Source organism: Salvelinus alpinus, chromosome 8, assembly GCF_045679555.1.
Source record: "Salvelinus alpinus chromosome 8, SLU_Salpinus.1, whole genome shotgun sequence".
Classification (NCBI taxonomy): Eukaryota; Metazoa; Chordata; class Actinopteri; order Salmoniformes; family Salmonidae; genus Salvelinus; species Salvelinus alpinus.
In genome coordinates, this window is record NC_092093.1 from 39,049,338 (window position 1) to 39,075,477 (window position 26,140).

Consider the following 26,140-nt stretch of genomic DNA (forward strand, 5'->3'; position numbering starts at 1 on the left):
TGATTTTTTTTGGTATAATTTGAAAGGGGTAAAGGATAACAAAAACACGGTACATTTTAATATTAGTTTGTTGTTGAGTAAAAACATGTTTTAAAGGTTACTAGGCTGTCGTTTTTTTTTCATGTAAACATGGCCTACGTTTACGTTCCCTCGGCGAAAGCCGCATGGGCTACCATCCCATCGCGAAGTTGTTGATGTATTTAGAAGGAGCTATGACATGGGTTCATCTTATCAGTTAGGATCTGTTGTGAGTCACGTGTTAAGTGGTTTAAGAGTAACCCCATGACAGGTCAGGCATGTGGGACTAAAATCAGGGTAATTAATCACCGTCACTTTCATTGTGCATTGTTTTTTCTCCCTCCCGTGCACTTATATATTTTGCAGGTGATACAAGTGATAATGAAACAAATGTAGGGTGGCGGGTAGCCTGGTGGTTAGAGCGTTGGGCCATACCCAAAGGTCGCTGGTTCTAATACCCAAGCCGACAAGGTGAAAAGTCTGTCGATGTGCCTTTGAGCAAGGCACTTAACCCTCATTTGCTCCAGGGGCGCTGTACTACTATGTCTGACCCTGTAAAACAACACATTTCACTGCACCTATCTGGTATTTGTGACAATAAATATATATTTTTAAATGTCAGGCTTCATTTGCGAAATAGTTGGTGCTCCGTGGGGTTCAGGAAGGATTGGTGGGGTGTGACATATGACCAACGGGAAATCATTCGGGAATTGTCAGATTGTGCAGAGGAAAACGCCCCTTCGTTGTATAAAATGTCATGTTAAAAAAGACTAACCGAACGCGTTTTATAAATAATAATAATAATAATAGTGTGGTTATGTTAGGTTTAATACAATGAATAAAGCATTATTAGCCTATTACATTTTTGGGGTGTGGTGGTCTTCGTTTCGTTTCTTGGCGAAAATTGCAACCTTTATCCTAAATGTGCATTTGGATATACTGTCTTATTGAATAGTATTGAATAGTATATAGGTCAATAGTGTAGGCCTATAAATACAGACATATTTCTTTATTCATTGATGCTGCTAATCTTTCATTGTTTTATATTTGACCTAACTGCTAGTCTTTCTTAAATAAAGATGTTTGATATTTTTAACATTTTTCATCATGGTTAGCCTATTGCATAATTAACCTTAACCTTATGCGGTTGCCATATAATAATGCAGACAGAAAGGTCATATCAAATAATACTTTAATATAGATTTTCGCTTGCTACATGAATACACATTAACAACTTATAGCCTAAGTTATAAGGGATACACAAACGATATTAGCACAGAGCACGTCTCACAATTTGTAACATACCGAGGTGCCTGTGAATCCCACAGTTACGCCTTCAATTAATGCAAAAGTGTCTGTAGGAAATAATGTCGTCACATATCAACATACTCTGAACGAACTTGACACCGAATCAGTCCCTTCCATGTCCGATGTCCATAAAAGGTGATCCATAAAACTACAAATTTACAAATTTACAAATTGTAATTGTTAGAAAAAGTTCATTGAACGCAGATTCAAATTCAAGAAGAGTTCATGATTGGCCTCGAATACACACCTTGGTAGTAAGATGTGTCTGTGGGTGTAGAAGCAACATCTAAGCCCGTTTTAGTCGACATTGAGCCCATGGACAGCGGCCCTGTCATTGGTGAACCATAGCCGTACTGCATCATCTGTTCATACGTTTTTAGGTCCATTTTGTGGTGATGCTGCTGTTCCGACGACATTAGATTGTTGATGGAGAAGGGGTGATTGAATGAATAGTGGTGCTCCGGCTTCAGGTGCGCTTCGTGCACGAGCACCGAGTGATGCTGAGACAGAAGATGGTGAGTCTGCGGGATAGGAGAGAGCGCGTGCTCCGCGGGGCTCATTACCTGCTGCCGGGGTTTCGGGTTAGATACTGTACGCTTGACGTCTTTTACCGACGGGGTGGGGTGAGGTGATTCGTTACCGTTACAGCTCTCTGGGCTGCTGTTAGAGCCGCCCTCGGAATTTTTCTTCCCGGTCTCCCTGCCGAGGTCTTTCTCGCACCTGAACCGCTTTTGCCTCCGGAGATAGCAGCCGTTCTCAAACATATTCCCTGAGTCCGGGTGAAGGGTCCAGAAAGATCCTTTGCCCGGCTTATCCGGGGACCTGGGCACTTTGAGGAAGCAGTCGTTGAAGGATAGAGAGTGGCGGATAGAGTTTTGCCAGCGCTGCTGGTTCTGTCTGTAGAAGGGGAAGAGGTCCTGGATCCACTGGTATAGCTCATTCAACGTCAGCATCTTTGTGGTAGACTGCTGTAAAGCCATGGTGATGAGAGAAATGTAGGAATATGGGGGCTTGGCGTGCGTATAGCTTCTCCTGTATGTTTTGGGGTCCCTTGACCTTATGTTGGACTGTCCATACATGGGGCTCATAACGCTCATATTATTATAGGAGGTCAGGGCATTCATCGATGGAGACTGGGTGTTTATGGGGCTCATGTTCGGGTTCAGCGCCGTGCTCATGCCCGCCATCCCTGCTCCCATACTGTGCATGGCTCCGGAGCCCGGTGACATCGCGGCCATGGAGTGGTTCACACCCGTGTTGACGTATGACATGTTCATGGGGCTGCCTGACATGTTGCTGGTTGAAGTCATTCCAGGCATGCTCATATAGCTGCTCATCGAGTTCATTCCCAGCCCGGTGTGTTGTGTCATGTTTCCAACTGAGGTATAGCACTGTAGAGAAAAGAGTGCACAACGTCAATAACATCTTTAACAATGTGAATAAAGTAGACACCTATTAAAATCACCTCGAAATAATTATACCTACAGAAATTCGTTTTTTTCCAGTTAATCTTAATTTGCAACTTCAAACAATTACGTTCAAACAGTGAAGAAGTGCATGTAGACCTACACCCTAAAGAATATTCGAACGCTATTTTATTCGCAAAACGAAAGCGATTGAAAAGGGGGTACAATTAGTCAACGAATGTAGCCTAATGAGGCGAAGGGATCATTGTAGGCTCCGTAATAGCCTAATTCGATACATAGTCAAAAGGCAAATTATATGCTACAATTAAATAATAAGAAATACATTTCAGTTTCAATTAGATTTTCTAAATAATAAAGATTCAAGTAATATATTTCGTAAATGTTCTTTCCATCCTCACTAGACATTGGTCAGGAGAGCGAAGAGATCCGGCAGGATTTCTATGGCGCCTCAAGTCAATATTTGATCACAAAGTTAATATTATCTGAAGGATAATATTGAGTTGTATAGACAGCAAAATTCATATATATATAAACTCTACCCACCTCGGGCTCTCCGTAGTAAGCGCTCCAGTCTGAATGTTCGTGTCCTTCCATTTTAACAGCGCTTAGCATTGTGGACCGTCCAAAACCAATTTCCGTCAACAGCCTCTCTCAGTCCCAGCAGAAGATTAAGTGAAAAAAAGTGCCCTAAAACCGACAGGGGACCACAGGCAACCCAGGTCGTTTAGTCTGCGTGCTGCCTGGGGACTGGTTCATGGGTATCGTTCTGCCCGGAGTGCCTTCAGACGTTGTAAAGCGAATGACGATGACAAGAGTTGTAATGACGTTAGCTCCTCGTCTTGCTGTGGTATAGCAGCATGTGTCGCGTTGGCGCTCGACCCTCCAACCCTCACTCATTCAATGCCCTATTTGAATAATCTGCTCACACCTAGGCACGAGACTCCTCCGTTGGCCCTCTGTTGTACACCTGCGCTGTCTGAAAAGGGCAAACCCATTTGATCCAATATGTAAAATGTGATTATTTTCCACCGGAAAAAAAACTAGGAATTTTGTAATCTAAGAAGGCTAATAGGAAGGTGGTTTGGCATCCTCTGACCGAGTATTCTCATTTCTCTCAAGGAGTGTGGTCCTCGCCTAACTTAATTTGCATTCCTATCACGTTTTAGTTTCAGAATGCAATCAAACATTTTGTTAAAAATAAACAAGGAATTTCCTAACCAGTTATTTCACCAAACCACAATGCTACATCGATGTAATAAAAAGCCATATTGATATGGAGATATCTATAAAACACCACTTTTAATACTTATTTAGGCCATATTGAACAACGATTGACGACTGTAACATGGGAATGTTTTTATTTGAGCAATAAGTCCAGGGGTCCATGCATCGATTAAATTCTGGAGTGAGGGGGCGATAAGGGTAGTCTAGTCTACCCAGTGGTGATGACAGAAATTCACAACTTCGTAGAACGTCGTGTGCAGCATTTCGAATTTCGAAACATCGTAAACAAATGTTCAGGGTCAACTCAACTCGAGGGACGTTGTAAGATTTTGGATCGTTATCATTAACATATAGGCCTAATATTGTGCGTAATTGTCTCTTGAATTATAAGTGTTAAGTAGTTATATCATATTTATTTTATTATACATCCGTTGTGTATTACAAAATACTTCAGTGGACAACAAATGATTGATCCATCTGTAATGTGAGCTCTGAAGTACACTGAGTGAACAAAACATTAGGAACACCTTCCTAATGTTGAGTTGCACCCCCCCCTTTGCCCTCAAAACAGTTTCAATTCGTCGGGGCATGGACTACAATGTGTCGAAAGCGTTCCACAGGGATGCTGGCCCATGTTGACTCCAATGCTTCTCACAGTTGTGTCAAGTTGGCTGGATATCCATTGGGTAGTGGACCATTCTTGATACGCACGGGAAACTGTTGAGCGTGAAAAACCCAGCAGCGTTGAAGTTATTGACACACTCAAGCTGGTGCGCCTGGCACCTACTACCATACCCCGTTCAAAGGCACTTACATCTTTTGTCTTGCCCACTCACCCTCTGAATGGCACACATACACAATCCATGTCTCAATTGTCTCAAGGCTTAAAAATCCTTCTTTAACCTGTCTCCTCCCCTTCATCTACACTGATTTGAAGTGGATTTAACATGTGACATCAATAAGGATCATAGCTTTCACCTGGATCCACCTGGCCAGTCTTTGTCATGGAAAGAGCAGGTGTTCCTAATGTTTTGTACACTCAGTGCGCCTGGCACCTACTACCTACCATACCCTGTTGAAAGACACTTACTGTCAACAGAACCTCAATTTCAGACAATATCAAACAAATATTTTTTACATGATCTAGGCCTATTTTAATTTCCCCTGATTTAGTTGGTGGCTGTTTGGAGAATAGAGATTATTCAAACATAGCACTGTGTCTATACTCATGTGTCGGACCATCATTTTATTGACTTTTGCGAAGGCCTTGCAGCCTTGCTGCCGTATGTTTGATATGCCGGTTTCAAGAGAAGCAAAGTTTATCTAACGTGTTTGATCACTAGAGTTGGAATGGATATCCACAGCAATCGCTGATAAAGCTAGCTACGGAAAACAAGGATACTATTGAGGGGATATTAATAGAGCTGTTGAACTGGTCATGTATTTGCCAAATACACACTATAGTACACGCGCACAGGCCAACGATGGGACCTTTAAATGATGGTGTTGGAAGAATGTTCCATCTGATATTTAATCGTGATAACTTCCATAATCTACTATTCATAGTAATTCTGATGATAATGTCACGAAAAAGTGCACAATTGTTAGAATGTATTGTACGCCATAGCCTACATAACAGATTCATGAGAAGTATACCAACATTTGTAATGTTCATGTCAACGAATTATTCACGCGGTTATGCACAGTTTATGAATGTCATTAAGATGCCCTTCTATTATGGGTACTGTTTAGCCTGTCATCAATGACAATTTGTGATAATGGTTTAGTGCTGACACATAGGTAGTTAACAGGTAAACATTCATCTCAGATCACCTTGTTTGAACTCACACTCTCTTAAGGGCTTCTATTGACTGTTAGGTCAACCAGGGTCTTCTCACAAGCACTGATACAGTACTATCTAGTGGCCTACTGTAGGTGTATTGCTCCTATCAAATGCGCTGAGGCCGATTCATCACAAAGTGTGTCAATAAAGGCACCACAATGGCCTTCAAGTCAATCATTACTTTAGAAGTAGAGTAACATTAGCAAATTTTTTTTTTTACAATTTGTCTCTGCTCAATTTTATTCCCTGAAATCTATTTGATTGGGTGAATTATGTGTTTGCTGAGTGGGGGAAAAAAACAGGCAGTTATGACTGTGGATGTGTTGCATTCTCAAAGATTGCAACACATCATATTGGCCAAAACACATTATATTGACCAAAACACATCATATTGACCAAAACACATCATATTGACCAAAACACATCATATTGACCAAAGAATGAGAGAAGATAAAGAAGAAAAGAAAAGAACAATACAAACTATAACATGCATATACATATCCAGGGAGTAGGAATCTCGGAATGTGCCAGTTTCATTACAATGTTTTCCACTGTGGCATAGGGAGTTAAAATCCCCTTAATTCGTTGTTCTGCCAGTTACCCTAGTCCCCCAGAACAACTTTTCAAGAAACACAAGGGTAAGAGGTTAAGCTAGTGATTAATAAAGAGTCTTTTCAGTGTGAGACGAAACCACTAAATGTTTGCTGCCATTTGCCTATAGTGACAGCAAACATACCAGATTGAGTGAGGCTTTGGTCGGGCCTTTATCCTGTACAGCTGTGACAACGGCTGTTGGCTGCAGGTTTGCGGCCTGCCACAGTGTGTTTACCTGGAGATGAATCTGAAAGGCGGCGGGACAGGGAGGACACACAACCAAGGTGAAAGGGAACAAGAGACGGCTGTTTCAGATCGAAGGAGAGCGGTTATTGCACGAGCTGGCTGGACCACCGTGCTCTCTGTACACACACACACAGGGTCCTAGACCAGAAAGCGTCACTCTTAATGCACCAATAAACTCCTTTTCATATTGAAAGCATATTGTGGGTTGAAATGGAAGACAGTTTAGATTTCACAGGATCCATTGGTATGTACAGTGCCTTCAGAAAGTATTCATACCCCTTGACTTATTTCACGTTTTGTTGTTACAGCCTGGATTCAAAATGGATGACATATATTTTTTTCTCACACTCACACACAACACCCCATAATGACAAATTGAAAACATGTTTCGAAAGTTTAGCAAATTTATTGAAAATGAAAGACACAAATATCTAATTTATATAAGTATTCACACCCTTAAGTCAGTACTTTGTAGAAGCACCTTTGGCAGCGATTGCAGCTGTGAGTCTTTCTGGGTAAGTCTCTAAGAGTTTTCCACACCTTGATTGTGCAACGTTTGCTCATTATTCTTTTCAAATTCTTCAACCTCTAGCAGTGTTGATCATTGCTAGGCAACCATTTTCAGATCTTGCCATAGATTTTCAAGTAGATTTAAGTCAAAACCGTGACTCAGCCACTCAGGAACATTCACTGTCTCCTTGGTAAGCAACTCCAGTGTAGATTTGGCCTTGTGTTTTAGGTTATTGTCCTGCTGAAAGGTGAATTAATCTCCCAATGTCTGGTGGAAAGTAGACTGAACCAAGTTTTTCTCAAGAATTTTTCGTTTATTTTTATCCTGAAAAATGACCAAGTCATTGATTACAAGCACACCCATAGCATGATGCAGCCATCGCTATGCTTGAAAATATGGAGAGTGGTGCTCAGTAATGTGTTGTATTGGATTGGCCCCAAACATAACACTTTGTATTCAGGACAAAAAGTGAATTGCTTTGCCCCATTTTTTGCAGTATTACTTTAGTGCCTTATTGCAAACAGGATGCATGTTTTGGAATATTTTTTATTCTGTACAGTCTTCCTTCTTGTCACACCCTGATCAGTTTCACCTGTCTTTGTGCTTGTCTTCACCCCCTCCAGGTGTCGCCCATCTTCCCCATTATCCCCTATGCATTTATACCTGTGTTCTCTGTTTGTCTGTTGCCAGTTCGTCTTGTCTTGTCAGTTCTTACCAGCGTGCTTTCCCGTCTTCCTGTTTTCTCAAGTTTCTGTTTCCTAGTTTCCCCGGTTCTGGCCATTCTGCCCCCAAGCCTGCCTGCTGTCCTGTACCTGCCTGACTCTGCCCTGGATTACAGACCTCTGCCTGCCCTTGACCTGTCTTTTGCCTGCCCCATGTTTTGTCAATAAACATCCGTGACTCTAGCTGTCTGCATCTGGGCCTTATCCTGAGTTCTGAAACTTATTTTCACTCTGTCAATTAGCTTAGTATTGTGGAGTAACTACAGTGTTGTTGAAGTTAAACTCTGTAACTGTCTTAAAGTCACCATTGGCCTCATCGTGAAATCCCTGAGCGGTTTCCTTCCTCTCCGGCAACTGAGTTAGGAAGGACGCCTGTATCCTTGTAGTTATTGGGTGTATTGATACACCCATCCAAAGTGTGATTAATAACTTCACCATGTTCAAAGGGATAGTCAATGTTTCCTTTTTTTATTTTTACCCATCTACCAATAGGTGTCCTTCTTTGCGAGGCTTTGGAAAACCTCCCTGGTCTTGGTGATTGAATCTGTGTTTGAAATTCATTACTTGACAGTGGGACCTTACAGATACTGTAATTGTATGTGTGATACAGGGATGAGGTAGTCATTCAAAAATCATGTTAAATACTATTATTGCACACAGAGTGAGTCCATGCAATTTATTATGAGACTTGTTATTCACATTTTTAATCCTGAATTTATTTAGGATTGCCATAACAAATTGGTTGAATACCTATTGAATACTCATTTATAATTAATTTGTAAAACATTTCAAAAACATAATTCCAATTTGACATTATGGGGTATTGTGTGTAGGCCAGTGACAAAAAAAAATCTCACTTTATTCCATTTAAAATGCAGGCTGTAACACCACAACATGTGGAAAAGGTCAATGGGTGTGAATACCTTCTGACGGCACTGTAATACACCTGTTATAAGGCTCGGTACATAATACATTGTTAGTCTACAGAGGGATCATTATTTTTCTCGTCTTTTGGTGTACTGTATATGAATCAAATGTACATGGTTTTATTTCAACCATTGAGATATGCCTGTTTATGCATTCTATACTATAATAATACTAGTTGATTATTTTTCATACAGTTAACCTTTGTTCAGAAATGTATTATAGCTGATGGCTTTGTGGTTTTTCCATCAGCCCGATGGCTCTTCTTTGATATATATTTTTTTAAATAAGGGAACTTCAAAACATGACAACACAAAGACACTTCCATCTATCCCAGTGATATCTAGCTACCTCCCTTGGTCCTCTGACTTGCAAGATGCAATTTGTACTGTTTACTGAGAAACAGGGTGGGGTCTTCTTTAGTAAAATCGGTGAGAGCTTCACTGATGTCACTCTCGGCTCCATGACAAAGCTCCCTGCCGGCAAACAACATGTGTTCAATCTGTGTTTGTCTACCCGAGAACGCCCTACCAGATCCTAATAAATCAGTTTCTTTACAGGCTCTGACAGGCTAACAGGCTAACCACAGTGTAGGCTAATGGCATGGACACTCCTCACCTTGTGTTCCAAATGGCACGCTATTCCCTATATAGTGTACTACTTTGGACCAGGGCCCGTAGGAAAAGGGTGCCATTTGGGACGGAGACTCAGATTAGCACCTCGTCAGCCTCCTACAGCTCCGGACAAACATGGAGTGAGAAACAGCCGCCTGGCTGGGGAGACACCACTCCTCCTCAAAACCTCCTTGGCCTTCCCGACTGACCCGTCTGTTTGCCCTTAGCAGTAGCAACCAGCTGCCTTCCTGGCTAGGCAGGCCATTCCAACAGCCGGCCAGATGTGTGTATCTCAGGTGAGCAAATATTGCCACTTAGTTAAGACTTCTCTGGTCCCCTCCTTCAGAGGCTGCTGTGTATTCCAGGGGTCTGCGGGAAGTATTAGTAGCACTGTGAAGTTTCTATGGCATGAGAAGTTAGACTTAGAAGATGCACAGCGGGGGTCAGTTAAGCTTCAAGTTGTTTCAAAGTTTATTCGCCACATCCACAGGACAGAACAGGTGCAAAACAGTGCAGTGAAATGACCTTGAGAGCTCCTTACCAACAATGCAGTGATAACAATAACAGTACTGTATAGATAATAATAGAAAATAGAACAAACAACACAGCAACTACAATGTGAGTTAAAGAAACAGGAGAATGCAAGTAATTCAACTGTTCATTACGCTGAGGGATGCCCCCTCAATCCTTCATCTTAACTCAGATAGGGAACATCCCAAATGGCACCCTGTTCTCTATATGGGTACTGGTCAAAAGTAGTGCACTAACTACAGTATATGGAATAGGGTGCCATTTGGGATACAGCCATAGCTATTACATTCTTAATCCTCACAATGCCTGATCACCACAGCCAAGGATCAGCCTATCACATTTAGCAAACTATTTGATCACATTTTGTGTAAATAGTTCACATTCTGGGCTATAGAACAGATTGCACATTTGTCCTGAGGAGGAGGAATCACCTCCAGACTGCGTCAAGTCAAAGATACTTATAACTAAGTATTACCCTATGCCTTTGCTTTACACATATTTGCTCCAGTATTAGCTGCGCTGAGGTCGGTATGGCCTCCATGAGCGAGACCAAAGCATTCTTTCACCGTATGGTTACATACACGTAATTGGACAGTGAAGCATACTCCAGCATTTTGGATTTGAGATCAAATGTTTCATACGAGGCGACCGTACAGAATGTCACCTTTTTTCACCCAGATCTGTTTTACCGTTTAGACTGTTGTTTTGCCTCTGTACTCCAGCACTTTGGACTTGAAATGATACATTGACTATGAGGTTAAAGTGCAGACTGTCGGCTTGAATTTGAGGGTATTTTCATCCATATCGGGTGAACCGTTTAAAAATTACAGCACGTTTTGTACATAGCCCCCCATTTTAGGGGACCAAAGGTATTGGGACAAATTCACTTATGTGCATTAAAGTAGTCTAAAGTTTGGTATTTGTGCAGAGTCAAAACAACAAAAAATGTGTCACTGTCCTAATACTTTTGAAGCTCACTGTATTGCTAATTTTCAAAGCTTGATCATTTTTAAATTGGGTGGGCTGCTTGAAATTTACACACTTTTATTTATATATATATAAAAATAAAACAATGAAATAGGTGACATGGCCTGAGGTCACGCAAACTCACATTCAAAGTCTAACGCGGCATCAGTAAAGAGACCTGCTCTGACTATGTAATCAGCTAGACAGCCAAGATCATGTATCACAGTGCCTATGAACGTAGAAAGAGCACAAAAACAAAGCTTTGGAAGCTTCCTCCTCTTGTACCTGTCGAGGAAAGGAGGGTATCAGCTTTCTGTAGGTATATTTTTTTCTCAACTCTCAATATTCAGCTCAATATCAACTGTTTTACCAAGATATTTGACATGGCTTTTAGATATGGAGCGGCCATTACGAGGGTATAGGCCTCTAGGTCTCATGGATAGTAGCCTACAACTGAAAAGGACATTTCATTTACTGTTGGATGAATACATGGCTACTAGCAGTGGCTATTATATGCAATATATACACACAGTGGCAAGTATATTAGGTACACTAGCCCATGACATCACGTGGCCGTGGCTTGCTATATAAAGCAGGCAGACAGGCAACGAGGCATTCAGTTACTGTTCGATTGAACATTAGAAGTGGCAAAACGAGTGACCTAAGTGACTTTGAGAGTCGTATGATCATCGGTGCCAGGCGCGCCGGTTCCAGTATCTCAGAAACGGCCGCCCTCCTGGGCTTTTCACGTACGGCAGTGTCTAGGGTTTACAGAGAATGGTGCGATAAACAAAAACCATCCAGTCAGCGGCAGTCCTGTGGGTGAAAACAGCTTGTTGATGAGACGTCGAAGGAGAATGGTAAGAATCGTGCAAGTTAACAGGCGGGCCACAAACAGGCAGATAACGGCGCAGTACAACAGATGTGTGCAGAATGACAGTTTGAGTTAGACATTGCGTGCATGGAATGTGGGACAAAATCTTTCACTTTTGACTACTTTACAGTTTCTCAATAGCTTTGACTCATTTAAAAAAAAAAAGTCTTAACATTCTCTAAACTGTTAGTGCCATTGTCACAACTCTATTGCATGTCTGTAAAATGTAGTAACTCACCCAAAACATTTAATTCATGCTTCAAAACCTAGTTATTGTGTCAGTAAATTGGCCAAAGCCACCAAAATGAAACGTTTTTTTTTTATTGTCATCGTGTGAGCCATACTGGTCAAAATGTATAGATGTTTTTTTCACCATGTCAGTCAACCCTGGAAATGTTTGTTATATACAAATGTCACTTTTGTTCTATTTTTTTGTTGACACTGACTGCTTACTGTACTATGCCAGTTTTGTCTAGCTGAATGCTATTGTGTATCACTGAGCTTTTTAGATAACATTCTCAACAGTAGGTAAAAGTTTACTGGGAAAAGTCAATACCGTAGTACACAGAAAAAGGATATGCACATTTGTATGTATACAGTAAATACATTTTTGTACCAATGTGTTACATGGAAACAGAAAATTCACATTTGCATGTCCATTTTTACATATTTCTTACATGTAAAATCATACATAGTGAACAGAAAATTTGCCACAAAATGACATCCATGCTAAAAATTTAATAAAATGCAACAAAGAAAAAACCTGTGGTAGTTCTGTAAAAAACAATCAATTGTACCTCCTCACAGTACGTAACACAAGAAGTTCCCATCTTCTTGGTGGACATCCTGTCGCTCTTGTTGGTCAGGCCAAGGATTTTCATCAACATCACATCTGATGTTTTCCCTTGCGATGCACCGGGGGAGGGTGGGGGGGGGGGGGGGGGAATCTCCTTGTCTGGCGCAACCATCCCCTGCATATACTTTCCACCTCCATGCTGAACAAAACTCTTCTATCGGTTTCAGGAATGGGGAAGATGGTGGAAGGAACTCCATGGTTATCCTTTCATGTGCAGCAAACCATTCCCTAACAATGTTGTTTTGGTGGAAGCTGACATTATCCCACACAATTTGGCAAATCTGCACTAACTAAACCTCTTTCATGTTCTGTTATTAGGTCTCTGTAAAGTGTATTTAGGAAGGCCAGGAGAAGATGGGTGTTATAGGGCCCAATGTGTGGAATATGTGCGCTCACACCATTCTCAGAAATGGCAGCACACATTGTAATATTGCTCCCCACGTTGGCCTGGTGTGCCAATTGTGGCTCGGTGTCCAATGAGATTGCGGCCACATCTCCTGCCTTGGGCCAGATTGAACCCAGCCTCGTCCACAAAAACAAGAATGTGGGTCATTTCATGTCCTTCCAGCTCCATTATTTTCTATATAGTAACACAGAAACAAAATATAAAGTTAGTTTTACATAGCCTATTCTAGAATCAGACAGTTTAGCAAAGTTGAAATGTTTTCGGTTCTTATAGGTATCTACAACTTCAGGAAGTATATACAGGCATCATTGAAGTACAGTAAAACTCCCTGTACAATATACCATGTGCACACCAATGGTTTACCTGGACATACTGGCACCGCAGCTCCTTCACGATTCCTCTCAAATGGTACCTTGTAGAGCTGTTTCATAGTCATTTTTTCCCAAAACTCTGTCTATAGTGGAAATGCTGACAGAATTGATATTTGCGAAGATATCGTCGTCATTTGTGATTGCACTTCGGATCCCTCTTAGCCTGATGGAATTGTTGGCTATGACCATGTTGCAAATTTCTCGTTCTTGCCGATGGCTGAATACTGCTGCTCTGCCACCAGCATGAGGTCTTTGTGCAGTCCTATATATGACATGTAGAATTTACACATAGACCATGTTACAGATAGTGTATTGTATTCAAATTGTGCTGTATATTCCTCATACATATCTTACGGTACATTGTGACTTTATTTTACAATTTACAATAGTTGCTGTATTGTTGTGAATGAAATGATGTAACAAAAGTAAAGAACGAGTACATATTTACCTGTTTTCCCTACGGAATGTTTGCACAATTGATGACACTGTGGACCTGTTTACATAAGCCTGTACTTTGGGGGTGGCGGGTAGCCTAGTGGTTAGAACGTTGGACTAGTAACCCGAAAGGTTGCAAAATCAAATCCCCAAGTTGACAAGGTAAAAATCCGTTGTCCTGAACACGGCAGTTAAACCACTGTTCCTAGACCATCATCGAAAATAAAAAATTAGTTCTTAACTGAGTTGCATAGTTAAATAAAGGTAAAAAAAAAAAAAAACTCTGACCAGGCTCTTCCATTGTAAGACCGTGGTTTATAACATGGTCCACAATTGTGGCTCTGATTTCATCAGGGACTCTGTCTTCTACCTCTTCCTCTATTCTGTCTTCCCCTAACACCACCACCACACATCCTTACACATCTTCTTATTTCTCTTCCACCAGCATGTAGCTGCTGTTCAGGGTTCTGATGTTCCTCCATGTTGAAAAATGGTAGCGATTGTGCTGTGGACAAGCTCCATATATATGCTTCCAAACTTGATTGGTTGATTGGCAAGATTGCGATTCCTATTTCATTACTATGTCAGCCGGCAGGTAATTTGCCAATTTAGCAGACATCACAAACCTTCCATGTCATAGATATTTATGGATTATACATGTATGTCTGACCAATTGTGATAATTGAATGGATCATTTTGCACGATGAAAGGAATGTTTAGAAGTTCTGAAGAGTAGGACCGTTTCACTGAGAAGCAACTCATCAGTTGTAATCAGCAAGTCACGTGCTTGTAGTCATTGTGCAAATTGTAGACAATTGTACTTACGCTTTTGCACACATTTGCCAAAACACACGCAATTTGCTTAAATTGCTTAAACAATGCTTCTAATTGTTCAGAGATTTGAACTTCTTGTTTTGAAATAAATAATTCTCTTTCGAGAATTGAGCCAAAGCGATTGAGAAAAACTGTAATACATTTGTCCAAATACTTTCTTCAAATGGGGGGGGGGGGACTAGATACATAAAATACTTTCATTTCTAAACGGTAAAACAGTCCGAATTCACTGTCTGAATTCATATGGAGGGGAGTGTAGATCCCCTTATAAACATTTCACATAATAGTACACAATACTAAACAGTCATAATGCATTCGGTTTTTAAAAAGCATAGATGTTAATCTATCTGTGAGCACAGTTGCGTAGGTGTGGTCTCTCACCTTGGTGAAATGGAGATCTGCGGTGAAAATAAGATCCCCTCCTCCTTAAAAATGCTGGCTACTTGGAAATGCCTTGTTTCCTCCCTACTAGGACATCTTTGCTGTGAGGAGGTAGAGAAGCACAGGTGTGCATACAGACTGATGAGCCTATGGTGAAATGGGAATAGACTAAATAAATTACTTCGGTAATTTAATTCCTCCCTTCCTCCCCCAATCATTCCTGTACTTTTTTTGGACCAAATGAAATGGATTTATCATGCCCTGCATGTTATATCTTGAGTACAGTGTCCCCTTGTGGTGAGTCCTCGCAGTAGCAGGGAGCAGTTTTAATAGAAACGATTTCACACCGCCCTGCATAGTGGTCGTCACTAGTTACCACAGCCACAAAGTCATAAACCCCGCTTATTTCTACAATTCATCTTCTTAAAAATTGATTTTAAAACTTCACCCTAACCTTAACCACACTGCTAACCTTATGCCTAACCCTAACCTCAAATTAAGACCAAAAAGCTACATTTTATTTTCATGAATTTCACAATATAGACATAGCTAATTTTGACTTGGTGGCTGTGCTATCCAGTTGAAACCCTGTATGCCTCACCTGCGTGTCCGTACTGCACAGAAAGGTAGGTTGTTATAACAACATAAAACCGATATTAAGTATTTGTTTTGTTAGGTTATATGTGTACTGAAAAGTCTGGGTTGTCAGTGATACACGTCTTCTCTGCTGAAATAAACAGTTGTCTGCCTTAATCGGGCTCCCAAGTGGCACAGCCGTCGAAGGCACTGCATCTCAGTGCAAGAGGCGTCACTACAGTCTCTGGTTCGAATCCAGGATGTATCACATCCGGCCGTGATTGGGAGTCCCATACGGCGGCGCACAATATGCCCAGCGTTTCCCGGGTTTGGCCGTCATTGTAAATAATAATGTGTTCTTAACTGGCTTGCCTAGTTAAATAAATATTTAAAAGGCTATGAATTTGTATTGAATCAAAGATCATGGATATACTAACAAGATACATGTCTCTCCGCCCTAACAATGGGAGTTGTCCAAAAAGCTGCACCGCGGGCTGTCTAGCTCCCGCCTATCCTTTCTTTGGATTGGTAGATCTCGTTCTTGTAATCTGTTTCTGAAAATTCGATTAGGTTTGTTTACGTCAACCGCCTGTATTCAATGGAGAGACGCTACTATATATGCATATCCGACAGTGTTTTTTGGCAGGTGTGCTGGGTGCTTATGGTCTTTTTTACAAGATGCACACAAGTCACGGTATGGTACCATTTACATTTTATATAGAAATGACATTCGCCATGTACACTGACTATGTACACCTTTGCCTTGTAACAAAATTTTATTTTATTTTTAATTTCAGAAACAGTATGAGCAACATGCTTCTCTCTGTTCTGGAGGGTACGGGGCTGTAGACAGTTCAAAACATACAAACTTGAAGAATCGTTCCAATTCCAAACCGCACAGCAATAAAATCGGCACCAAATAATAAAATGTTTCATCTTCAGTTACAATTATTACAGACCAGACATTATAGTATGCTAATGTTTTCATTTTGGATTTACCTTGCATAAACCTATATAAAATATAGAACAGAGTTTAAAATGTCAATACAGAGAATTATGGCTGTGTTGACACAGGCAGCCCAAGGTAACTTCAAAGCATGAGAGCCCAATTATGGGTAAGAGCTGATCTGATTGGTCAATAGTTCAATTAGTGGAAAAATAAATCAGAATTGGGCTGCCTGTGTAAACGCAGCCTACTTGATTTCACACAGGCATGAAGTAGTTTCTCCAATGATCGGGTAGAACAAACCAGGAACTGTCAACAGGTATAGATAAAGGCAATACAGTTTGCACTAATGAACACACCCCTGGCATGTGACCCACTTGCCCTCAAATCCTATTAACCCTGGCATATTCGTTGGACTTGTAATAAACTGGAGACAAAAAAATTGGGTTAGGCTGCATTCACACAGGCAGCCTAATTCAGATTCCCCCCCACTAATTTGTCTTTTGACCAATCACATCAAATCTTTTTCAGAGCTGATTGGTCAAAAGACCAATTAGTGTAAAAAAAAAAAAATCTGAATTAGGCTGCCTGTGTGAATGCAGCCTAAAACACCATCACTTTGTCTGTCCAGCGAATATGCCAGGGTTAATGGGATTCGAGAGCAAGACCTTGGAAGATTGTTCCAAGAAGGCGTAGGGAAGTGTGCACGAACACAAACTTAAGTGATCTTAGGTTCAGAAATGATTACTACTTCTTGAAAGTCTTTTTGCCAGCCTTTGATTTGCCAAACGGTGGCTTGCCAAACTGTTTCTTCTTGTTAAACATGGCCTTCTTCTTCCGTAGGGTCTTGACGTCTCTACCTCGGACCCAGTCGTCTCGCTGGGCCTCCCACTTGAGCTGCCTGACACCTGGGGGGAGAAGAGCAACTCACTCTGCATCCTCTACTAAAGTTTGGTCATCTACTGTATTCAACAACCTGTTTGATATGAAATGTACCCTGACATGGACTGAATTCACTATTGGCTTAGGGTTGGTTAACAGTTAATCTCTCAAGCATGATGGTAGCCATCTATTTTGGGCAACTTTGACAGGAATACTAGTGAATGAGTGTGCTCCAAACTGCTGTGAAGTTACTGACTCTCTCCATGTGGATATGCTGTAGTTTTTAGCTAGTATCTAGCCAACCGAGTAAAGTAATTTGGCTTTTTTTTCTGTCAGGTGGCACTAACTGTAGTATTCAATAAGACATGGACATGTTTAATAGGTTGATCGACTGTATTTAAGCCAAGGCTTACCTGCTTTGTCCTTGTTGGCCATGGCATTTATGCCGATGTTGTCAAACTTTGAGCCAGCATTTTCATCCAACATAAATCCAAACTGGGAAAAAAATGAAATATACATTTAGCATTCAGTGATATCCTTTAGTTTCATACAATAAACTAACTCTTCAACAAACTGATGGATAGGATAGCCATCAGCACGCCAACTTAACATTGCGAGATGTGAGAAATATGATAGGCGTGACCATCTCACCTCTTCAGCAGATGCAAACATGGCGGTGTCCTTCTTTCCTTTGTGCTTCTTCCCTGGTTTGGAACCTACAATGGAAGAATGTCAACATGTCAGATAAGAGTCTACACTTCTAAATGAGATTCAGTACAGTTCAGTAGTACAAATAGAGGCCCGGCTACTAACCTAGAGACCCACTGTAGTTAAGATCCTCTGAGGCCTTCCTCTTGCTCTTTTTAGAACCTGGAGTGATGTTTGGAACCTCCATCTCATCATCTGAATCTTGAGGGGAAAACAATATTTTTGAAGAGTCAACTTTTTAATAGCCATTCAAAATTACTTTCAAAAGGGCATAATTTAAGTTAAGAAAATTGACTTAAATTACCACCAAAAGCAATATCACCATCAAGTTCTGGAACTGAAAGAGACAAGAAATTTGAGTAAAAAGCCTGCACTCGTGGAGGCATGGACTAGTGGGACTTTCCAACATATTTCATAAACCAGTAATTTCATTTCAAACTAGTGAAGGGAAGTGAACAAGTGCACACTTTGGGAGGAAGGAGAGATAATTGGGACATAAACATACCTTCCTCATCGTCATCCTCCCCAGCGGGGTCCATGAAGGCCCCTCCCTCCTCCTCCAGTTCATCTCCAAAGTCCTCCTCGTCCATACTGCCAAGGGACATCTCCTCATCATCCAGATCACCATCCAAGTCATCATCCAGGTCTGACTCATCCTCATCATCCTCACCACCCTTCTTCCCCTTCTTAGATTTGGTCTTAACATTGCTGCAAACACACACAAAATGTCCAATATATCATTCAGTATTAAAAAACAATGAATCACTGGGAACCATTTCAATGCCATGTTTGATAGGTGTACACATGAATCACTGATGATATCTGAATGCAAAGCTTTATCAAACTTGTACTTACCCAGCAAAGTCCAGGTCTGTTTCATCAATTGGCAAGTCAGTGAAGTAACTGTCTCCCTCGTATGAATCTGGATAGGGCGAGAAGGCAACCAAAGATGAGCCCGAAGTCTAATAGACATTGACCTATTTCCTGATTTTTGACCAATAGCAGTTCATTTCAGTCCTTGAACTTACCGAGCAGCTTCTCAAACTCATCATCGTCCACGTCATCCACACTCTCGTTATCTCCATCTCCCCGTGGCCGACGCAGTGCCTTCTCCGCTTCTCGTTTCTTGAAGAACCTAGCGTGGGGAACACGGCATTTAAAGATGGTCCAGAACTTGAATCACTCAAACAATGGACCATTCATTTCCTTTGCTGCCTTATTCATAATATATACACATATTTGTAAAACCTGATAGTGTTACTCAAAAGGTCTGTCTATATAATCATTGTTACTCACCGATAGAAGAAGACCTCATCCACAGGAATCTGACTCTCCTTATTGGACAGGAACGCCTCACAGTTCACTGAGAGATGGGAGAAAGAAGACTTTCCTTACTTCTGCTCAATAAAGGGACCCCTTTATCATTCTTCATAGTGATTCAAAAGACACTCACCAGGTAAATTGTGGATGTTATTCATGGTCAGCTTCTGTTTGGGCTGCATCACTGTAGCCTCTGTGTTTTCTGTGAATGATTGAGATGAAAACCGTTTCAACCAAGACGAAAAGGCAGGGTGAATAACTGATTCGGGGAATGAACTGAGACCAGACAGTTGATTAATAATGTGAATCGGGCAACGAAATGCATTTCTGGTGTACTGAGAGAAAAAGGCAATTGAAAATGTTGGCAACATTACGTTTGCCCTTCAGTTGTTTGGGATTCCTGAAGACGAAGCGATCCAAGAACTTGCTGAGAGTGAAGTCCTGGAGAGGGTCTCCTGTGTAGTTGATGAACTCTCCCTGAGGACATGATGCAGAGGGGAAAGGGATGAATTAAACACAGAAAAACTCAAGTGGTAGTAAGAGGGATAGTAAGGGCTAGCCCTGATACCCACTTGGGCCCATTGTTACACAGGCAACTTTTGTATGAATTTTTTGGTGTTAAGCACCAAGTTTCCCCATGCATATAAAAAAAATAAAACGGTTAATTTACCTGTAGGATTGTCTTGGCAAACAGTGACACTGATGGGTGGAAATGTGCAGAGAGCTGAGGGGGGAAAGACATGACGTCAAATAACAACAGAAGTGGATTATCCTATGGTACAGTACCTTTTCTCAAGCAAGCCCATAACACCTTTCATCACACAACGACTGCGTCCCAAATGGCGCCCTATTATCTAGTGCAATATGGGCCCTGGTCAAAAGTAGTGCACTATATGGGGAAAAGGGTTCCACTTGGGATGCACCCAACATTGTCATGAGGCTCACCCTTTGCAGCTCCCATAACGTGGTGTGGTCAGCCCCACAGAATAGGGGGTTTCTGTGGAACGGGTCGTAGGTCTCCATACTCTTCCCACCTGGACAACGAAAGAACGAGTATGCATGAAGAGGGGGAAAGGTGACCACTGAACATGCAGGAGTCACAATCAAAACATAATTCTACTTACATTACAACACAAATGTTTACAGTAATCACAACACAATAATACATGCATTTATAAGCATCTGGGTGTAGGATTTCCCCAAATATGTGAGTTGAAAATAATGTTGGGGGGGTGGTCTTAATAATACAACTCACCTTCAATGTTTTGGTGATGTACCCACGACGATGCAGTGGGCTTCGGCTGTTCCGGTTTGATCTCACGCAGTCCTTCCTCCACCTTATCTGCATCTACAAACCTCTCCTCATCATCCTCTTCGTCCTTAAGATCTTTGAAATTCTCCTCTTCACCATCCTGCAATCATATCATAATATGTGAGATCAAGTGACATGACAAAAACCATTAGAATAAATGAATCTAATGGCTGGTTTCCCAGACATAGATTAAGTCTAGTCCTGGACTAGTCTTAGACTGTGCCTGGGAAACGTTCCCCAAGAGTTCCATCATGTGATTGTACACAATATGAAAACAACTAGTACTTTATGCTGATGTCATGGAGCTTGGCCTTACCCCACCCTCCTGCAGCATCAGCTTGAGGCCTGGTTTGGCCTTCATGACCTCTGATACAAGGAAGAGAGCCCCGCAGGCAAATGTTGGGTTCTGCTCACAGCTGACCTGCAGCAGCCTCTTCACAAAGCCTTTGACCCGCCGCAGGACAATGTCTGCCTTCAGAGACTTGTACAGCAGGTTGAGGAACATACTCTGCCTGGAGCACAGAGACAGACCTGGGTCCATGAGCTTCCTGTAAACCAGAAAACATAGATGCATCAATGAAACATCATGATCATTATATACTAAACAAAAATATAAAAACTCCAACATGTAAAGTGTTGGGTCCCATGTTTCATGAGCTGAGTTGGTAGAGCATGGCCCTTGCAACGCCAGGGTTGTGGGTTCGATTCCCACGGGGGACCAGTACAAAAAATAACAAAAATGCAAGCACTCACTGCTGTAAGTCACTCTGGATAAGTGTGTCTCCTAAATGACTCAAATGTCAAATAAAAGATCCCAGAAATGTTCCATATGCACAGAAAAGCTTATTTCGCTCAGATTTTGTGCAAAAATATGTTTACATCCCTGTGAGCATTTCTCCTTTGCCAAGATAATTGATTTACCTGACAGGTGTGTCATATCAAGAAGATGATTAAACAGCATGGTCATTACAGAGGTGCACCTTGTGCTAGGGACTATACAAGGCCACCCTAAAGTGTGCAGTTGTCACAACACAATGCCACAGATGTCTAAAGTCTCGAGGGAGCGTGCAATCGGCATGCTGACTGCAGGAATGTCCACCAGAGCTGTTTCCAGAGAATTGAATGTTAATTTCACTACCATAAGCCGCCTCGAACATTGTTTTAGAGAATTTGCCAGTATGTCCAACTGGCCTCACAACCGCAGACCACGTGTAACCACGCCAGCCCAGGACTGCCACATCTGGCTTCTTCACCTGCGGGATCATCTGAGACCAGTCACCCGGACAGCTGATGAAACTGAGGAGTATTTCTGTCTCTAATGAAGCCATTTGAGGGGGGAAAATGTATTCTGATTGGCTGGGCCTTGCTCCCCAGTGGCTGGGCCTGGCTCCCAAGTGGGTGGGCATATGCTCTCCCGCGCCCACCCATGGCTGCGCTCCTGTCGAGTCATGTGAATCCATAGATTAGGGCCTAATGAATTTATTTCAATTTACTAATTTCCTTATATGAACTATAACTCAGTAAAATTGTTGAAATTGTTGCATGTTGCGTGTATATTTTTGTTCAGTACAGTCAACGGTATGTTTACTATAATATTGACTAAGAAAGTGCAAAATGAGGTCCCATGACTAAATACTATCAAGTTAGTATAAATTAGACAACTATTAAGAAAAGAGAGAGCAAACAAATTCAGATGTCAATTTTTTTTGGACAGGATTTGATACACCATACAGCCATTCTTCTTGATCACACCAGCAAGTCTAGAAGTGCAGTTTACCTGTAGAGAGCCACATAGTAGCGGTCTGAGACGATCTGCTGAGAGTCCATCACCTGGAAGAGCAGCATGAGAGCCTGGACGGCAGTGTTGAACTTCGCCAGGTGCACTACTTTAAACAGCGTGTCTAGCTGCTCCTTCACCTTCTCGTCCCCGGCCTTGGCGTAGGGATAGGCCCTGTTCACTCCCGACAGCAGGGCACTCAGCATCTTGGACTCCACATCCTTCTTCTTGATGCAGGCTCGGAAGAAGGAGAAGTAGATGGAGATGAGCTTGCTGGCCAGCTCGGCCTCGTCGTGGCTCAGCAGCACCTGGTTGAGGAAGCACACGGCGTAGTACTGGGCCTTCGGGTTGATGTTGGGCCTGAACATGAGGCGCTCCACCTCGCTGCACACCACCGCCTTCATGTTGGGGTGCTTGTGCAGCAGGTTCTCCAGCAGGTACGAGGCCTTGGCTGCCGTCTTGTACTCAGGGTCTCCCAGCTTGTTGACCACCTGGATGAGAAGGGCCCTCTCCTGCTCGGGCCGGTTGAGCAGCAGCTCATGCGCAGTGGCCAGAGATTTGGCCTTGGTGGTTGCCACCGTGTCGTGAGCCAGCTCGTCCAGGGCCACCACGAACTCGGCCACGTGGTGCTTCAGAAGGTGCTCAAAGTACCACAGGATGAGGCGGCGGTCGCGCGCGTCCTTGTTCCCGCTTGCCTTCTGCTCCAGATTGTCAAAGGGATGCTGGGCGAAGGTTCTGAGCTTGCGGTTCACTGGCAGCAGGTCAGACATGATGAGCTCTCGGAGAGTGTCCAGAGCCATCAGCCCCTGTCTGCGACTACCCTTCTTCTTCACCATGCTGACCAGGTTCTCCACATGCTCTATGCTCTGTACCGGGGCATCCTGGATCAGAACTGTCATGGCTGCCATCCTGTCAGCCAGCGTCCCTGCGGAGACCACATTTTTCATCCAGGCTGAGTTGGCCCCCTTCTGCATGTTCTTCTTGCTCTTGTAGAGCCCTGTCTCAGCCTCAAACAGCTTTATAGCCAGGGCCTTGTACTGGGAGACTTGAGACTCATCCTGTGGGTTAGAGGTACCCTCTGCAGTGTACTCCAGGTCAAACCACTTGCCACCTGGTTTGATCAGAAGCAGCTGCCTCGGCTGAAACTCAAATACGTTGGCATTTAGTTTAGCTTTCTTTCCGGTGGCTGGGACGCTGGTTTTTGCTGTCTCTTTATTTTTCTTATTCTTTCTCTCCGCTGTTGATGTGGCAGGCAGGTCCTTGCCTTTAGGCTCTGGTTTGGGCTTCTGATCATCTGACTTGGCTTTCTTGGCATCAGCCTTTTTGCTTTCCTTTTGGCTCGCCTCTGCCTTCTCTTCCTCTGTAGGCTCATCTGGGATAATCTGTTGTTCTTTATATAAGCGGATGCCCAGCTTGGTGATGAATGTCTCCAACTCTCCAGGTTCCAGGTCATCTATGGCTCCTTTCTTTCCACCGTCGATCAGCTCGTTCTCATCAATGATGGCGTCAAGCAGGGCAAAGTCAGCCTACACCAGGACAAGAAAAAAGCCATGAGAAAACAGGTGATTTAACAGTCATGACTTGTCTGTGAACATTACCAAGTACAACCACTTGCAAGCAGCTAACGTCAGTTATATTGTAGTACCTTGCCTGGAAACCCGACGTTGAATTGTATTGAATTCTACATCGAGCAGAAATTTGCATTTGAATCTCACAGACCTCTACAAGCCAGAATGATGAGTAAAATTCTATTTTAACTTAGTTAACAGTTGGTCCTCTGTGTTACAATATATCCACAGGTAACGTTAAGTTACAATTAAATCAATTTTCTTACAGCGCCGGTTGTGCGTCCAGATTTCTATAACCTGGAGCATGTCCACAAAATGATAATACATGCAGGCCAAACATGTATACGTGCCGAGCTTGTGCACATGTTTACATTGTTCTGCGAATGCTTCAGGGGATATTCATCTGCCCGTACATTGAGCGCTTTGATACCGTGGTTTTAATTATACTTTCCTGTGGATATATTGTCTTGCATTCCTACCGTCAAAAGACCAACAGCTGTAACAACCGGTAGAGTATGTTTAAACTTAATTTTATTCAACACACTGGCTTGTAGAGGTCGTGATAAGAAACTTTCCAGATCAAAACACTTATTTTTGAACGACATAGAATTCAATGCTATTTATCGTCGGGTTTCAAGGCAACTAGCTAGCTAACTTAGCTACCTAGCATCATCGTCAATAACTACTGAGTGCTAGATAAAGCGTAGCAAAGTCGAACAAATATAGATAACATTAACAGTTGAACAACAAACAGTTTATTCAATATTTTGGGAGAAAAAGACACGTGCTTAGTGGTAACAGCGGGATAAATGTGCTAGTTAGCATGCAGTGCTAGCCTCAAATAACGTTACTTACTCGGGTTCCACCCAAACGTAAAACCTCGTCCAAATTAAATTCGTCGTCCGGTTGAGGACCATCTCCATTGATTTCTTCTTCCTCATCTCCATCGTTGTCATTTTCAAACTCGTCCTTTACATTTACAAAATGCGTTTTGGCTATTGCCTTACGGTTCTTTCCTTTCGGTGCCATGCTGAAAGCAGCATGTAGAAAAATGACAGGACCTGGAAGGAAAGTGTGTACAGTAACTGCCTTACTATCGTCGAAAGCATTTATTCTTCATATCAGCTTGATTTCAGAACAAGATTAGTATATTTTATTTTGTTATCCAAAACCACATGATTAGTAGTGTATAGGATTTTCTGGATTGTATTTCTGATTTGTATGTATCAAACAGGACTGTTTGAACTAAAGTTCAAAGTTCACAAGTAAATTTTATCCAATCAAAAGTTTTGTTACCGGCTGTGCAAAGAATGGGCGAGATCGTTTGCACATTCTAAACCACTCCATTTATCTGAAGTGAACTCTCCACTCACCCAGGGCACCGCGCCATGCAAAACAAACTAACCAAATATTGTCCAATCAGAAGTGTCGTTGGCGTAAGAAGGCGGATGTACTAGCACTTTTTTTAATTTGATTTTTATTTCAACTTTATTTAACCAGGTAGGCTAGTTGAGAACAAGTTCTCATTTACAACTGTGTGCTGGCCAAGATAAAGCATAGCAGTGTGACACAAACAACAACACAGTTACACATGGAATAAACAGACATACAATCAATAATACAATAGAGAAAGTCTATGTACAGTGTGTGCAAATGAGGTAGGATAAGGGGGGTGAGGCAATAAATAGGCCATAGTGGTGAAATTATTACAGTATGGCAAATTAAACACTGGGGTGATAGATGTGCAGAAGATGAGTGTGCACGTAGCGGTACTGGGGTGCAAAGGAGCAAAATAAATAACAATATGGTGATGAGGTAGTTGGATGGGCTATTTACAGATTGGCTATGTACAGGTGCAGTGATCTATGAGCTGCTCTGACAGCTGGTGCTTAAAGCTAGTGAGGGAGATATGACCCTCCAGCTTCAGTGATTTTTGCACTTTGTTCCAGTCATTGGCAGAAGAGAA

The 26,140-nt window shown here is 42.1% G+C and overlaps 2 protein-coding genes and 1 long non-coding RNA gene across 7 annotated transcripts; all 3 read right to left on the reverse strand.

The window, feature by feature from the left end:
- Positions 1-1,193: 1,193 nt before the first annotated feature.
- LOC139583090 (forkhead box protein A2-like) lies at positions 1,194-4,086 on the reverse strand. The gene is made up of 2 exons (XM_071413831.1): positions 3,297-4,086; positions 1,194-2,717 (listed from the first exon to the last, which is right to left on the reverse strand). Exons 1-2 carry the CDS (start codon positions 3,363-3,365, stop codon positions 1,539-1,541), a joined length of 1,248 nt encoding a protein of 415 aa, XP_071269932.1. The 5' UTR covers positions 3,366-4,086; the 3' UTR covers positions 1,194-1,538.
- A 5,792-nt stretch (positions 4,087-9,878) lies between these two features.
- On the reverse strand, positions 9,879-15,311 carry LOC139583091 (uncharacterized). 3 transcript variants are annotated; one of them, XR_011676481.1, is made up of 3 exons: positions 15,086-15,311; positions 13,428-13,697; positions 9,879-13,238 (listed from the first exon to the last, which is right to left on the reverse strand). It is a non-coding gene; the product is annotated as an uncharacterized lncRNA (long non-coding RNA). The 3 variants fall into 3 exon arrangements; XR_011676482.1 differs by lacking the exon at positions 15,086-15,311 and adding an exon at positions 13,884-15,079; XR_011676480.1 differs by lacking the exon at positions 15,086-15,311 and having other exon boundaries at positions 13,428-15,079.
- Positions 15,312-16,356: 1,045 nt separating this feature from the next.
- Positions 16,357-25,549, reverse strand: cebpz (CCAAT enhancer binding protein zeta). Of its 3 annotated transcripts, XM_071413834.1 has the most exons (18): positions 25,471-25,549; positions 25,030-25,235; positions 22,607-24,132; positions 21,146-21,377; positions 20,773-20,929; positions 20,463-20,551; positions 20,188-20,241; positions 19,892-19,994; positions 19,651-19,719; positions 19,494-19,560; positions 19,226-19,332; positions 19,053-19,119; positions 18,703-18,905; positions 18,502-18,534; positions 18,303-18,398; positions 18,141-18,205; positions 17,903-17,984; positions 16,357-17,515 (listed from the first exon to the last, which is right to left on the reverse strand). In XM_071413834.1, exons 2-18 carry the CDS (start codon positions 25,201-25,203, stop codon positions 17,355-17,357), a joined length of 3,285 nt encoding a protein of 1,094 aa, XP_071269935.1. In that variant the 5' UTR covers positions 25,204-25,235; positions 25,471-25,549; the 3' UTR covers positions 16,357-17,354. The 3 variants fall into 3 exon arrangements, with proteins under 3 accessions (XP_071269935.1, XP_071269933.1, XP_071269936.1); XM_071413832.1 differs by lacking the exon at positions 25,471-25,549 and having other exon boundaries at positions 25,030-25,388; XM_071413835.1 differs by lacking the exons at positions 18,502-18,534; positions 25,471-25,549 and having other exon boundaries at positions 25,030-25,388.
- Between the last annotated feature and the right edge of the window lie 591 nt (positions 25,550-26,140).